This window comes from Pleurodeles waltl, chromosome 3_1, assembly GCF_031143425.1.
Source record: "Pleurodeles waltl isolate 20211129_DDA chromosome 3_1, aPleWal1.hap1.20221129, whole genome shotgun sequence".
Classification (NCBI taxonomy): Eukaryota; Metazoa; Chordata; class Amphibia; order Caudata; family Salamandridae; genus Pleurodeles; species Pleurodeles waltl.
In genome coordinates, this window is record NC_090440.1 from 1,645,239,445 (window position 1) to 1,645,256,033 (window position 16,589).

At 41.9% G+C, this 16,589-nt stretch overlaps 1 protein-coding gene across 3 annotated transcripts in view; it reads left to right on the forward strand.

Annotated features, from left to right (window-relative positions):
- Positions 1 to 14,749, forward strand: part of PDK1 (pyruvate dehydrogenase kinase 1) — a 163,164-nt gene extending 148,415 nt beyond the window's left edge. For all 3 annotated transcript variants that reach the window (XM_069225344.1, XM_069225345.1, XM_069225343.1), the window contains one exon: positions 12,478 to 14,749. In XM_069225344.1, the coding sequence (XP_069081445.1) occupies positions 12,478 to 12,618 (141 nt within the window). In that variant the 3' untranslated portion in view covers positions 12,619 to 14,749. The remainder of the gene's footprint in view (positions 1 to 12,477) is intronic.
- Positions 14,750 to 16,589: the final 1,840 nt, after the last annotated feature.

Sequence of the window (16,589 nt, forward strand, 5' to 3'; positions counted from 1 at the left end):
TCTGACCGCTGGGAGCGTTCCGCCGGAAAACCGCCAGCAGCCACACTGGCGGTCGGCGGGAAAGTGGAGACTGGTCAACCTCCACCGCCACGCCAGCAGAACACCGCCCACAGAATTACGACCCACATTTCTGTGTGGCGGTCTTCTGTTGGCGGTCTTCTGTTGGCGGTCACCTCCCCATGGCTCCCGTCGCCTCCCGGAGGACCAACGCACAAGGTAAGTTGACCGTCCGTGAGGGGAGGGGGTGGGGGGGTGTTGTGTGATGTGGGCGTGCATGGGGGTGTGCGTGTGAGTGTGTAGAGGGGGTGTGTGAGTGCGTGTATGCGGGCGGGGGGTGCTGCTGTGTCTATGGGTAATGTGTGCTGTTCGGCAGGTGCGCATGTCTGCATGTATGTGTGCGGGTATGTGTCCCCGTTGTGTATGTGTGTGTAGGGGGTGTGTATATGTGCATGTTGGGGGTGTGTGCATGTCGGGGTGCATGTATGTGCATGTCGGGGTGGGGGTGGGGAGGGGGTTCGTACCACCTCTGGGGGGTGGCAGGGGGGTGGAGGGTGTGGGGGGAGGACTCGGGTGGGTAGTGGGGGGTGGGGGAGACCCCTATCAGTGCCAGGGAAGGAATTCCCTGGCCCCGATAGTGCTTACCGCCATGGTTCGCACGGCGGTTCCCGCCCGCAAGAAACCGCGGCGGTAGGCAGGGTCATAATACCCTTGGCGGTCTTGGGACGACCGCCGGGCCGGAGTGCGCAAACTCCAGCCCCGCGGTCATGACCGCCGTGGCGGTCGGAGTGGAGAAGTGGCGGTCGGTCGCGGCGGGGACCGCCGCGGTCAGAATGCCATTTTTAATACCGCCGGTCTGTTCGCGGTCCGACCGCCGTCTCTCCGCCGACCGCCAGGGTCAGAATGAGGGCCTAAATCTTTTTTGGCCCTGAGACTTCAGAAAACTGGAGGCAAGCTCAATCCAAGCCCTTGGAGAGCACTTCTCAGCAAAGTCAGAAGGCAGCAGGGCAGCAGTCCTTCTCAGCAAAGCAGTCCATATGAGTCCTTTGGGAAGCCAGGCAGTTCCTCTTGACAGGTTGCAGGTTCAGGCCCAGAAGTGTCTGAGTTGGTGGGATCAGAGACCCAGTTCATATACCCCAGAATGCCTTTGAAGGGGGGGAGACTTCAGAGAGTGGTTTTGAAGTGTACAAAGTTCCCTTTCAGTACAGGTCTGTCTGCCAGGGTCCCAGTAGAGGGTTTGGCAGTCCATTGTGTGAGGGCAGGCCACTAGCCTTTGAAATGTAAGTGCCAGGCCCTCCACCCTTGCAGTCAGGAAGACCCATTCAGTATGCAGATAAGTGCAGGTGTGACTGATTATCCCGTGTTTGTCGTTGTCTGGGCGAAATGCACAAGGAAGCTGTTAGCCAGCCCAGACGTTGATTGGAGACAGGCTGTAAGGCACCAGTGGATTTAAAGTGCAGAGAAATGCTCATTTTCTAAAAGTGGCATTTCTAAAATAGTAATATAAAATCCAGCCTCACCAATAAGCATTCTTGCCATTCTAGATATGACCTGGTTACCCCTTTCTGATCAGAATCTACCACTCAAACAGTATATGAGCGTAGCCCTAATGCTAGCCTATGAAAGGAGCAGGCCTCACAGTAGTGGAAAATGTAGGAGTTTTTCACTACCAGGTCATATAAAACACACATGTACATGTCCTGCCTTTTACCTACATAGTACCCTACCCTATGGGCTCCCTAGGGCCTAACTTAAGGGTGACATATGTAGAAAAAGGGGAGTTTAAAGCTTGGCAGGTACATTTAAATGCCAAGTCGAAATGGCAGTAAAACTGCACACACATGCCTTGCACTTGCAGGCCTGAGACATGGTTAAGGGGCTACTTACATAGGTGGCGCAGTCAGTGCTGCAGGCCCACTAGTAGCGTTTGATTTAGAGGCCCTCAGCACATGTGGTGCACTTTACTGGGGGCTTACAAATAACTGATGACTGTCTAGCATTACACATTGTGCTCAAGCTGGGATGCCTGGGTTCACTTGGTACAATTCTGCCACTGCTTGAGTCTCTCCTTCTCTCTTCTGAGCGCTTTCACATTACATCCGCTAGTTTTCAGTACCTGGCTATCTGTAAAAATGTTATAGTGCAGCACTGGGAGGCACCTATGTTGTAGAACCAAGGTATGGGGGGTGCTCAGGGGCCACATAAAGGCTTGGTTTATTTTTGGCTTGAATCTACAATAGGACTTTAGCTGAGCCAGTCAGGCTTCGGCCTTCAGTGACTCTTACCCACCTCTAAGCTTTGCTGCCGACTTCTCAGGAAGGAGTAACTTCTGTGATCCATTTGGTAATATCACTAAAGAGCATTTAAGGGAGCAGCTGAGACTTTGCTTTGTTGAGTACAATGTCCTGCTGTAACATCTTCCACACCAGCTGAGCATCTTTGAGACCTCTGGAAAAAGAACAGACAACAATTAATCAATCCAAAAGAGGCTGTTGTATGTGGTTGTGTTCAGTTGATACAGATACCACCACCATCCTTTTGGCCTGACAAAAGTAAAGAAGCGCCTTCTTTTCCTCTGCTTTTTTTAAATGTCTTCTTCTAATAACAGCCCAAACAGCATGGGAATAACAAAAGGTAGGTGAAACAGCAAACCTTTCTAAACCACATTAAACTTCCAGGTCTTCATCCCTATACCAAGTCTGTTGGAAACAGTGTCTCCATATGCTTAAGTCACAGCTGACAGCAGAATAAACATAATTCCCACTTGGATCAACTCAAATTGAGCCTCAAAGTGTTAGAAAAATTGAATGTTCCTTGTGATATTTAGTGAGATTGTCCCATGGTCGCAAAATAGAGGGAAATGCCTCCTACCTCTAATAACATATTGCTGAGGGATTGAATTAGAACTTAAGTACTGCCTGGTAGATTGACTGCCTGCACACAAGAAGTGTGCAGGAGGTCAGGAATACATACACCTAGGAATCTATCCATTCTACTGAGTCTGCAAATTCTTAAATCATTTAGTACAGTGAATATACCAGGAATGAGGCATGCAAAGCTTGCAGCTGTTACCTTGTCCAAGGATGCCAGCATTCACAGACCCTCAGAAACACACTTGACAGACTTCTCCCCTCCTTAAGCACACGTGGAGTGTTCAAAGAAGCAAATCATTTTAATTAAGTTGCCCCCTCCCTGTCTCTGTTCATATGACGTGTAGTTGCACTTAGATGGCATGGTGTATGCTGGCAAACCTTCCTTTTACTCCTTTAGGGCAATATAGAACTCCCTTTCTTGAAATAATGTCTTAGAAATCCTAGATTTTCCCAGATTGACTTATCAGCCAGGTCATTTTACTTGTAATCATGTTTTGAACTCACCTGAAGAGACCATTAAGAAATTGTATGTTAAGTCTAGGTTTTTATTAATTTACAAGGAACTCACCCAATCAATGACCCAGAATCTTTTACCAATATATTTTCACACAAGAAGGTTGCCATTATTTAGTGCTAGCCATTGAAGTCATTGTCCAGAGTATGAGGCATTCCTCTTTCACTCAACTGAGGAAGACTTGATCCTGTGTACCAGAGTGTTTGATTTTCAGAGTAAGAATTGTGCTTCCATTGGAACTCTCTCAATTTACCAAGTCACCTTTTACCCTGTGTATGTGGAATCCACCTCTGGACACGATCAGCCCTCTACTTTGGATCACTTCTCCCACAGAGTTGATCTTGTTGCTGTTTTGATTAATTTCTTCTCCCTTATGTTGTGGAATGATAATACCTTTCTGCGTTCAGACAGGCACCTGTTATCCTTACCTAACTCAAACTGCAAGATTATGTTAACTGTTATCAGAAATAACCTGGATCGCTGCCCCCAACGACCATGTGCTTACCTCTCTGAGAAGGTATTGAAAGGTTATATCTCTGGTCCTGATTTCACCTCAGCCATCTCTTTTATTACTGAAAATAGACCTTTACACTCAATAACTCAATAACTTCAATCAGATTCCCTCAGAACCTATTGTTACACCTTTCAAGACTACTTCTTCTTTGTAATGATTTACATAACTGTAGATTAGCCTTGAAAACAGGGAGGAGATTGTAGATATTGTTTTTAAACGTGACATATGTTTTATTTTTCTTACTGAAAACTGATGTAATACCTCAGTGCTTTATTTGTAAATAAAAACGTTCCGGTGCCCAAAGCCCTCCTCTTAAACTCGCTGCTGCTGCATTTAAATGTGCGAACACAGAATACTGAGGCAGCGTAATCCTGAAGCCATCTCGGGCCCCTTTAATCCATTTAAAGCCACTCCCTGCCCCTTTAACAGACTTGTACAGCTTTCTATTTCATTTTTATCTTCCCCCGTCTTTCCCATATGTGTCTTTTGCTCGTAGTGAATGCTTGAGGCGGAATAATAAGCGCTGGCCCTGAAAAATAGGTGCCAGTGCTCAGCACCGGAAACAACAAGCACAAATTAAGCACTGTAATACCTACTTACAAAATATTAGGGACCTCCATCTTTTGTCTAGTTACTATATACTTTGTTGTGATCAGGAAGGAGGATCTGGTGGCCATGGGAGAGTCAGTTAATGACAGGAACTCTGTTCATTGTAAACAGTTAAATAATGACACAGACTCTTCTTTTCAGTGCTTGATCCCGGAGATCAAATTGACATTTATAACCTGCCTGGCGACAATGCAGCTTTTATTGAACAATGTTTGGAGCACTTTGAGTCAACAAATGCCCAAGTACCTTTCTCATTGGTTTTCATGCACAGCAAAACCTTTGGCTATCTGAAAAAAATGATACTACTTGTTTTTTTTCATAAAAAATATTGATTTGATTTTAACAATGAAACTGAGGGCTTCATATTATCTTTCTCCTATTTACCCCAACAAAGATCTCTCTGTAGCCTCGCTGCAGACTTGTGCTACATTTTTGCTGAAGGTTATGTCACCTTTCCACATGGGGCAGTCCATTATCCTTGTCGCCTTTTTAGGTTGAGCATTTGAGACCATTTGTATATACTTTTTATATACTTTTTTTGTGGGCATACAGCCTGTCCACTGCTAATTTGTTTGTTTCAGTGCCCTGTAATTAAAAATCCATGCTTGCTAGTGGTCAATCCTTCCTCTTGTCCCTCCTTTTTGTATTTTGTTTCCTCCCACTGAGCAGGGACCAAGTACTGTATCTTTATGATTTGGTTGTTTGTCTGTTTGGCGCCCGTATTTTATTGCATCTTTGCTTTCTTTCTTTTGCGGGTCACACCTTACTCCCAGTCATCTGGTGTGACACAACCACCCATTTTTTTGATCCTACTATGAGTTTGACATCCCCCCTTCTTCCCCCAGAGTAATGTCTTTGAGCAATTAGTGGAGTGGACCCCCTTCCTTCCATGTAGACCTCAGCCACTAGAAATGCCATGAATGGTACTCCAAACTCCGCCTTTTAGCATTCTGAGAAATCATATTTTTCTCCTTCCCCTGAAAGGACAATGTATAATTTTCCAGCCTCCCTATAACTCTTTTGGCTGTTGCCTGAAGAGGAGGGAGCAGGGGGCCAGAGAGCTGTGCAGGGCCTCCCTCTCTGGCCTGCTTTCAATTAAAATCAGGAATTTGGTCTCCCCTCTGTCTCAGCCGTGCTGTAAAAGAGCCACCAGGGAGTGTACTTGTACCGCCCGGCCTGAGCCAGGCCTCTGCTTTCAATCATATCTCACCCCATCTGTCCCCCCCTTTTTTGACCCCGGTGTTCCAAATATGCATGAACTGATGTTGTGGTGGGGTGGTGCACTGGGAAGAGAGATGCTTCCCCCTGAAACTATGGCGGGTGTGATTGGATCTCATACTGCCGATAAACACCTATATCCTGTTTCACCGCTCATTTCCTTTCCAAAGATTGTGGGTGTCTCTGTTGGGCGAGGAAGGGTTATAATAATGCTTAATTTTGCATTGTTCACACAATCTTAGTGTTACTTGATTGTAGGATGCACTATTGACTGTAATGTAAATACCCCCAATAATAGGATACCCCAGAACTGCGCGGGCACTGTAGCGAGGCAGCATACCAGACTCTCTGGCTCCCCTGTCAAATCAGCCCATTGCACTCACAGGAAGGCGGAGACTCCGTACAAAGGGCAGTTTATTTGTAGTCAGTGTGTAATAAAAGGTCAGGCTAGTGTCAGCATTTAGTAAACGGAAGAAGTCAAGCAGGAAAAAACAAGTTTTCGTATACCTTCCTTGAGGGATGGGAGAACATTTATTTTCTGTACATGTATTTATTAACACTGTACTGCTGTCACCCAATCCTTCCCGTCCGAAATAGCAAGTTCCTGGGTCTGTGTTTGAACATAATTGCATACTGTTTCATAACAACCATAAAAGAGCAGCATGTGTGACTAACATCGCGCCACAGCAACCATCTTTTAAGTCTTTTCAGAGGAAACCAGAATGCTTAGATGTATCTCTTATTTTGTAGCGCTGTCTAATGACCAGAAGCAACATCGTAGTGGTTCCAGGTCATGCCTTTCGTATGATTTTACTGTGTGCTGTGCCCTGAAGCGGCTTGAGCTTTAGGCCTGGCGTAATGTGCACAGTCTGCAATGCATGTTTCTGTCTAATAGCTGGCTCATGGCTGGATAGAATCTAGGAGCTCCAGTAGCACCTATGTGAACACTAGAGCCCCATTCAGGATATGGTCATTTTGGGCAGAGCACAGGTGTGCAGGACCTGGCATACCAATGGCAAAGTCAAACTTTTCATTTTCGTCTGTCGCATTCTGGGAGTTGTAGTGGTGGCCAACCACATTTGAAACACATAATTTGGAGGTAACAACATTACCTTGGTTTTAAAGGCAAAGCATAGTAGTGGGCATGAATGACATCATCTGGTGTAACCTTCTTATAGTAATGCCACCCTTGTGTGTGTGTGTGTTTTTTTTTTTTTCTTTTTTCTTTTTTTTACGAAGAATTTGCAATTTTGTTTAGCACCAGGGGAATGTTTATGCATGCTGCTTGCTCCCACTTCTGTGATTGAAGGACGTGAGTAGTAGTGACTGAGCTACTTTAGGAACGTGAGAGCTAGCTTTTAATTTCGGCGTTGTTGTTTCACCAAATGTGTGATTCCGACCAAATTATTTGACTGCCAGACGCCTGGAATTGACAATGAGAGAAAAATAAATGTGCAGGTGGTATCTAGTACTCCCTTTGACTCTTGCCCTTTTGCACCCCACTAATGATACCCTGAAGATTGCAATCTGGCCTCATCAGGACCTCGGAGCAGTTTTGGCTTCCTCCGCACCCAGTAGTTTAAATGCTCTGGTTACAATAAAATGTTTCCCATAAATCTCTCTACAGCTCTTTAGAGGTAGGTGCACACCACACAAAGTCCCTGAAACCCCACGATTCAGCTAAATCGTGCCCCCACGCACACATACACACGCCTCAGTTTGCTATTGGTTGTATTTGGAGTCCACTGTGCTTCAGACACTCTCAAGATCACAGTGTAACCTGGCACCCCCATCCTTGGGTTAGAACACTTACTACATGCTGGAATAAAAGCGAGCAGACCCAGACAGGGATTCCCCCATCACTAACCCTACACACTATTCTCCCCTTCATGTATACTGCCCTTGCAAGCAGACAGGTCTGGGTCCTCAAAGGGACTGGTTTGTTTAGTTTTCAAACATCACTTCTGAGGCTGTGATTTAGGCAGAAATAATTGGTTTGAATCATTGTATTTGTGGTTACCTGCCAAACACCCCTCCTCCCCCCCCCCAAAAAAAAAAACCCAAAAAAATAGATGTGTCTGCCCCCTGCGCCAGTCACACTGATTATGCAGAAGGAAAAGCAGATCGTATTTCTAAATGTAACTTCTTGTGGAACGGCTTTACTTCATGTTAACTCCAGGCTGCCCCTAGCGCTAGGAGGCCACAGCAGTAGCACCGGCGCCGGTGGTTGCGGAGGATCACACAGCGGGGCATTCTCTCCAGGTGTGAATGAGGGCTCCGAAAGCATGCACCCTCTTCTCTCCCCGTGACTTGAGGTTTGACAGCCTCACTGAAAGAGATTCCTGTACGGTTAGATTGTAGTGGCCAAAAGAAGGTAGAGAGTTAACAATATGCTTCAGTTTCTTATGGCGGGTGTTTATTTCGCAGTGCGCAGCTAACGAAGGGGTGCGAAGGTGAGAAGTAAAGAACTGCCAACTAACAATAAACAAAAGTGAAACCTTTTAACATTTCCCATTTGATATCAACTTTAAAAAAAGAAAACACTAGTATGATTATTTGAAGATGTTGAGAGTGTGTGGGCATGCCAGTAGGGGGTAATATGCTTCATGGCTAAACACTTATAAGGTCCCAAAGGTGGGCCCTATTGGCTATGCCAATGCTTGTTCTCTCGAATCTAAGGAGGAAAAGAGGTTTCACCATATGGATCCAGAGAGCTTTTACATAGAGTGCATGGAGCACCAAGGGGGCACAACCAGCTTTTTGTGGGCTTTGCCGGTGCTATGAATGGGCATGCATGCATCTGTTTAGAAGCGCTACTGCTTAAAAAGTAAAGTCCTCAAATAGCTGATTCACCTGCTTAATGCTGTAGGACTTCTTGGTGTGATTCCACTGCTCGGACCCTCCAACTTTCAGTATGGACTACTATGGTATTTAATCAAACTGAGGAATATGTCATTAGAATTATCCATCATAAGAACAAGTTTCTTTCCTTTAGTAACACTGTGGTTAGATAGAGTCTCCACCAGTAACAGATTCCTCACTATCTTTCTTCCTCTCTTTTCTGTGGAGTGGGCTCCTGTTAGTCTAAATAGGTCTAACGCTAAATTCAGTTACATTGCAATCTCCAGTCTTTCACAATAGATCTGTATCTGTGGGGAGCCAAAGAGTTCAAGATAAACTAATATCAGTGCACAGGGGAGGGACATGTATCTGGGTCCCGGCCATCACTTTCTAAGGTGTTGCGAGGTCGACACAGAGCCTAGAACCACCTGTTGGTGCGCTGGAGCAATTGCTATGAGAAATTTCAGATGCAGTTTCAGATGGGATTTTCAATAGGTGAGGAATCTATGGTTTGAGTATCCATGGAAAGAGCATTATTGATGGTAAGTAATGTGTTTGTGTGCATTAACTCCACTGATATTTATATGGTACATTTATTACTTTTCTCTTATAACTCTTTCCCACTATTTTAAAGCTTTCTGAGCCATGTTACCACCACAAAATAAATAAATATATTAAAAAAGGAAGATGTTGTCTCTTTAGTTAACTTATTATTAACTCAGTGAAGGTAAACAAAATAATTGCTTGTTTGGACCTCCACCCTTCCACATGTACCAGAAATACAGGCTTATATTTGCTAAGGGTATCAGACCATCTTCCAAAAGAGAGTAGACAGTGTAATTTGCCTTTCCAAGGGCAGATGCATGTTTGAGGCATCTGTCAGACAGATTAATTACTTCACCTGCCTCTTACTCTATATGCTTTCAGCAAGCATTATTCTCTTAGTGCCAGCTGTAGAGCCGATTCTTCACTTTGCAAAACACATATTGAAGATTTCTCTAGTTTTTGTTTGCATTACCGAAATTATGGAATAGAATGTACCTTCAGAGTAACCATTTCATAAGAGCAGTCTTCTCAGTGAACATTAAAGGAAGCACTTGGAAACTCACAAAGTCAAGGAAACCTTGATTGTCATTTCCTGGATACCTCTCCACTGTAACTTTGACAAGCTTGAAGATTAAACTTATTATTTTCCGTAGAAAACAAATGGCCTTAACCTATTGAATATTTGGTTGCACAGTCCACCACAAAGTCCCACACACTGATAAATTGGCACTCACATAATACTCATGTTGGTTCCATATCCCCTCTATTAAAAATGATTATAACTTTTAAGGTGGGTAGGTGTTGCCTGCAATTATGTTTATGCTAGTTGGGCACAGGGGAGTTAAACAAAGGAGAACACATGTGTACTTAGTAGACGATGGGAATAGTGACACAATACCATACCCACTTTGTACAGTAGTAGGAATAGTGTAGATCACAGCCAAAGCAGACTAGTTGATATAGGCACTGCCTTTGCTGCAACTCTTGGTCTTGAACACCTTGTTGATGGTCTTGAAGATGTAAGAGGCATGTAATCTGATGGACAAATGTAGGTGCTGATGGGAAAAGGGCGCCTTCTATTTCCAAAAGAATACCAGAGTTGTCCCTTTAGCCAACTGAAGCAATAAGGACCCCTTAAAAGGAGCTGGGAGGTCTCTTCTTGTTGGAGCATGGTACTTAGATGGTATATCCTAACTTCATCACGTGATATATAGCATGGTACATGGTAATATTAGATCCGCTACAAATATTTGTTAGTCTGGTTACAGGAAAGGTGGTCACACTGCTTTCTTTTAAACACCCTGAAAGCCAGAGTGACAGCACAATTAGCAGTCCTTCAAAAACTAGCCACAAAGTTGCAAAGTCCTACCTGGAGCCCGCTCCTCATTGTGATCAGAGCAAAGTTCCTGCCTTCCTTGACATACAGCTTAGAAAGTTATCCTGGCAAGTTTAATGATGTCCTGAACATCGCTCAGAGTAAAGTTTTCTGACTTTTCTTCTGCCTACCACACAGCTCCTCGCCAGCGCAAATCAGACTAGAATTGGGGCTACAAGACCATGCCCTGGTACATAATGGAGCCATCCTTAAATATGCCTCCCTATTAAGACAAGCGCCACCAAACACACCAAAAGCACTAATCAGGGAGGAATCAGGCCCGAACTTGCAGGTCGACTCAAATTCTTGGTCTGGCAAAATCACCTTAGCAATCAAGCAACTTCAAGCAGAAGAGCTGTGACAAAAGTCCTTACCGCATAATACCTTTAAGAAGCTAATAAATAAGCAAATCAAACAGCTATCAATGGAGCAAGGACAAAGGCAAATTCAGGTCACATTCCCACTCCTGGATGACGATAAACATGTATAAGGCACAGACAGCATAGGCAAACATGAGAGAAACACTAAACCAATTCCTGAAAGTAAAGGTGCTGCACGCCAGGCTGGGTATCCTCCCCTCACTGGGCATGGTCCCAAAATGGCTCAACCCCTCACAAACCGGGAAATGCAGGCTATGTGCATTTCATCAAGAAGATTTTCTACACATTCTATGCATCTGCCCTGCATTGGCACCCTGGCTCAAACTGTACCTTAAAAACATGTTCAACGCAAACAGCATTCAATCATGCCGACAAGCCATCCTATTTAGCCTCAAAGGACTGACACTTCTGCACATGGCAGGTGTAGCAAAATTCATATTAAAAGCAGAAAGAACTTCTGTTAAAACATGCGCCAACAATTGCTGAAAGCTGAGAAAGATATCCAACCCATGACTAAACAATCTTTCTTTAATTACTCTCTCACTCAGCCCAGACTCAGAACATTACGGACAGCATGGGGGCCGATCATCACCCCTGACGAAATAGGCATCCTTTTAAGTAGACACCCCATAACTGGGTGAGGGACCGTTGTTTTTACTCACTGTAATCTAGAAATCCCGTGTGGTTTCTGGCCTACTAATTGCACCATTTATGTATTTTTCGGACTGCAATTATTTGATCAATTATGCAACAAAGGTATATCTATCTCAAAAAAGCATTGATGGGGATAATCTAAAGTGGTTCACTTATAAAGAATGTGATTTTACAAATATTTTGCATTAATACAACATGTACATCAAATCTGAGTAAGTGGATAGACCATTAGGAGTTTATTGATATTCTTCAAATGCTTTCAGGAGAATCCAATTCTTCCTTACGTTCCTCCTAGTGGCCATGGTGAGTAGGCTACAAACTCTATGCGCCCTGATGATCATGATAGGAATATAACTTCAAGCTTTTTATGATTATTATGAGAGTAAATGTTGTCAAGATTCTGAATGTATTGAGAATTAGGAACCTTAGCATTAACATCTTCTGAATCGAGCTTCAATTTTACGGTGACCTTTTTACTATAGCAACAAATGTTTGCCCTTCACATCATGTTATAGCTCTTACGATAAATGTTGTTTTTTATTTTTATATTTGTTTTATATTTGAACAATATTTTAGAAATTGTATTTTATTTAAATTTCAATGTGGCTTCAATAGTTCTTTTCATATATATTGTAATGATTTTTTGTAATCAAACAATAAAGGTATTGTACTTGTACTTGTAAGATCCACTACTTCATCCTAACCACTAATTTGCAAAATAAATTAAAGGCAGAGTTAATAATGGTGATTATATACTTAAACAATGATGGTGTAATGGTAGGGATGTAGTGGATGTGGTATTATTGTAGGTCAGTATGCTCAACCTAACAACCCAGTAGGCCACAAGGAGCACAAGAATATACTGTATACCATTTTTGAGTTTAAACAGCTCAATTTCCAAGTCGTATCGCTATAAGTTTTCATTGAAATACAGTGTAATGCTTTTATTCTTACAGGCATTATCCACAGAGTCAGTAGAAAGACTTCCCGTCTACAATAAATCAGCTTGGAGACATTATAAGACGAGCCACGAAGCAGATGACTGGTGTGTGCCAAGCAGTGAACCAAAGGACATGACCACTTACCGCAGTATATAGTAGTTTTATGAAAGTGACCTATGGAAAGATGTAGTGTGACTGTGCTTTAAGCAGCTGCTTCTTTTGATCCCCATACAAGCACACATAAACGTTCACTTACAGTTGTCTTTTCTAACACCTCTCCAAATGGAGGATATTTTTATTCTTACCCAAACCTAGTTGTAAATGTATGCTTCTTTGTCTGTGAAGTACAAATGGGACGAAAAGGAGCTCACATAAAAAACAGGTTTTTTGTAGTCTAACGGTTTCATTTTGGTAAAAGGAAGCACTGATGAGAGTAATGTTAACTAGGCAGTTATTAATTGACTAACCGAGCAAAGTAAAAAGAAACTCATACCCTTTTTTCTCATGGTAAGTAATCTGTTGTCAACATTTCGTACATATTTGTCAAGGTGCTGCAGAAGATGGAGAAGAAAAATGTTTTTTTTACGTTATTATCCTGGTGTTAAGATGACAAACTTAGTTTTCGGCAATTATATATTATGAGTAATTAACCTTGTAACAGTCCCCGTTAATTTAAATCAATAAGTAGTTGTCAGCCTGATGTAATTAAATCGGCTTTCCTTTTTTACCTTCTTCATTAAACTTTTGTACATTTTCCATTTTTTTCTTGTTTCCCGTTAACTATAAGTGTACATGTGTTGCTGAGCATGTAGACCCTGCATGCCAAGTGTTCAATCACTAGTCATCCTTCCTTTGCAAGTAACGCCCTGTTGTATTATACTGTTTTGTAGTATGGGCAAAAAAGGTAACTCCTGAAATCAAGTTTTTAAAATAAGCCATATCGGTTTGCTTTCATCAGTAGTCACAAAAAACAACCAAGTGTTCAAAACTAGTTCATGATTTTTAATCTGGGGTGAAATACGTCATTTCCACACTTAAGCAAAATATTGTTGGTGACATGCTTCTCAGCCACTGGAAACCTACTTCCAGAATGTGTTTCATGCATTTATCCTTTGTTCTTTAACTGCACAAACAGTGTTTATGATTTGAACCTTGTGATAGTAACTGTCAGTGTTACCTGTGACTTTAAATTTAATTTCAGAGTTGTCATATTCATGTAAGTGCCTTGTTATGGCATTGCTCGTCATGATTGTCCTGCCATTAATGATGTGATTTGCAAAACCTGAGGTTGACATAGTGTACATATATTTAACTAATTTATAAACTTGAAAGGAGCTATGGCCATTTTCTGCTTTTGTGAAATGTTAAAGCTTTTGTTGAGGGTATGCAGCCTTATGTATTCTTTGGAGTAAACCTGAAGCCTAAAAAGACTTCCTAAAGCATGACGATTAGTAGTAGTCATTGTGGCCAGTCCACAAGGCTGCTTATGATGGGCGCTTATGGTAGATGATGCTAAAATGTGTGATTCCTAGATTAAGTTCTGACGTTTTGTTGCTATTTTGTGCCTTTCAATGCTTTTGAAGACACTAAGTTCAATCATATTATAATGGGTACCTGCAGTAAATGGAAATTTTCATTGGCAAATGAAGCTTCCATAGAAAAAATACAAAAGCTTTCTGGCCCTTAGGAATATTACCAAACCAAGTGAAACTTTAAAGTTTCTCGTTTATAATACCAGTGATGACTTTTTAGTGTTAGCTCATTGCCACCAGATGGGAAAATCAAATACTTTTGTGTGATTGAATGTCAGCAAATAAAACATTGCAAGAAACAACATAAAAAGACCACATTCATGGTACACATTTATCAGTGTATTGAGTTGGATGCAACGTAAATTAATGAAATCGTTAGACTGAAGTTATATTATTTTTATGAGATATAGTTATCTATTTTGCCTAAAATTTGTGATGACGCTCATATAAAGCAATTGTGAAAGAACAAACGAAAGAGTCATTTTCAGCACTTTAAACAAATCATTATGTGACTGTCAACATTCACATTACTGCACAAAACTGATAACTGTTTAGAAACATATTAATATTTAATACATTGTGGAATTATGTAAGTGTGGGCATTTGTTGATACAATTCAAATTTGCACAATGTGATTTCACATGCCTTTAAGTGATGTACAATATTTATAAAACAGTCTCTGCTTTCTGTAATATCTTGACATGTTCTGTGGTAATGTTATTTTCGGTAGAATAAACAGAACTGTAATTATTTGAGTAATGTTTTTCGTACACGTAATACTAATGCAGTATTTAATGGTGTAGCTATTCAATTGTATAAGTCAACATTTAAAAAGTGTATTCAGTGTATGGTGGGAAGAGGTTCCCTTTTAACCACACCACCTCAGAATCTTTAGGGTAAGCAGGACCACTAACCAGAAATTGTGTTCCTTTAGGCACAAGAAGCTCTGCTGTAGAATTAACTCTACAGAAAGTGGCATGACGTGGATCCATTAGGCCGATAGCAGCATTTCAAAATGCGATTAGCCCTTTCAACTAAGCCATCAGAAGAGGGACTCTACAAAGCTACTTGTGAAAGTTTAATGTTATCTAAGTTCATGAAATCATTTATTCGTTTTGAAACAAAATGCATGCCGTTGTCAGTGACAATGCTACTAGCGGAGTCTTCTAGCCTAAATATTTTGTCAAGAAAATAAATTACTGTGTCAAAATCTGCGACTTGAACAAAAGAGTAGCAAATCCACTTTGAGACATAATCTACAGCAACAATAAGATATATTTTATCCCTTGGCTAAAGATTGAAGAGAGATCCAAAGCTATTTTCTCCCAAGGTTTCTCAGGAAAAAGAACTGGACACAAAGGCTTAGTAGTTGTTTTCCAATGTTTGTCAGAAAGAATGCACTCAGGGCATCTATCAATATAATTATTAACCTGTTTGTCTAACCCTAGCCACCAATATGCCAACCTTAATTTTTTACAAGTTGGTGAAATCCCCTTATGACCCTCATGGACAATTCCAATAATTTTGTTCCTGAGTTCAGTGGGTGGAACAACAGTATCGCCCCTCTAACAAATGTTATTTTCACAAGATAATTCCTTAGCTACTTGCTCAAAGCATCTGAGTTCACCAGATAATTTATTTTTAGATGGCCAACTTGTTCTCAGAATTGTTAACACCTTAGATAACACTTCATCCCCAGCCATGGCTGTCACCCATTGATCCTCAGTAATGCGACCATTTGAAGAAGCTAGCGCATCCATTAAAGCTACTACACACTCCTCTTCAGAATCAACATCCAATGTTTCATCATAAGGTAGGGGTAAACAGGATAAACAATCATCTCGAATATTCCTGCCACCTTGACTATATTTAACCACCAAGTCATACTCCTGTAGTTTAGATAATAAACAAACCAACTGTGCAAGCGCTTTGCCATTCAACAGTAGAACTAGAGGTTTGTGATCTGTAGACAATTCAAAAGTGGTACCCCAGGTATAAGTTTAGAATTTCTGTACTGCCCACACACAAGCCAAGGCTTCCCTCTCAATGGTACTATAATTGGCCTCAGCATCAGTAAGAGTTCTGGAAGCAAATGCTACAGTGTACTCGTGGCTGTCAACCCATTGCCCAAACACTGCCCCAAGACCTTTTTAACTAGCATCAACCATAATGAAAGGTTTTCCTGCCAGAACAAATGCTTGTAAGGCTGGAGTGGTGAGCACCAATTTTTTGATATTGTCAAAACAAAGTTGATTTCACTATTCTACTCAAGCTTGTTACCTTTCTTAAGGAAAAAGGCTGTACTGCTAAAGCGTAGCCTGGCACAAACTTGGCATAGTACTCGCACAGTCCTAAAAATGAACAAAAAGCATCTTTATCTGCAGGAGCAGAAACATTATGGTAGCTTCCAAATTGCTAAATTTAGTTTTTATCCCTTCTCCCGAAATGGTGTAGCCTAGGTATTCCACTTCACTTACCCTGTAATGTGTGCAATACTCTTTCCAAAACCTGTATGTGTTCTTTTTGGGTTTCAGTAAAAATCAAAATGTCATCTTGAAATGCCTGAACCTGAGGCAAATCACAAAACAAGTTATC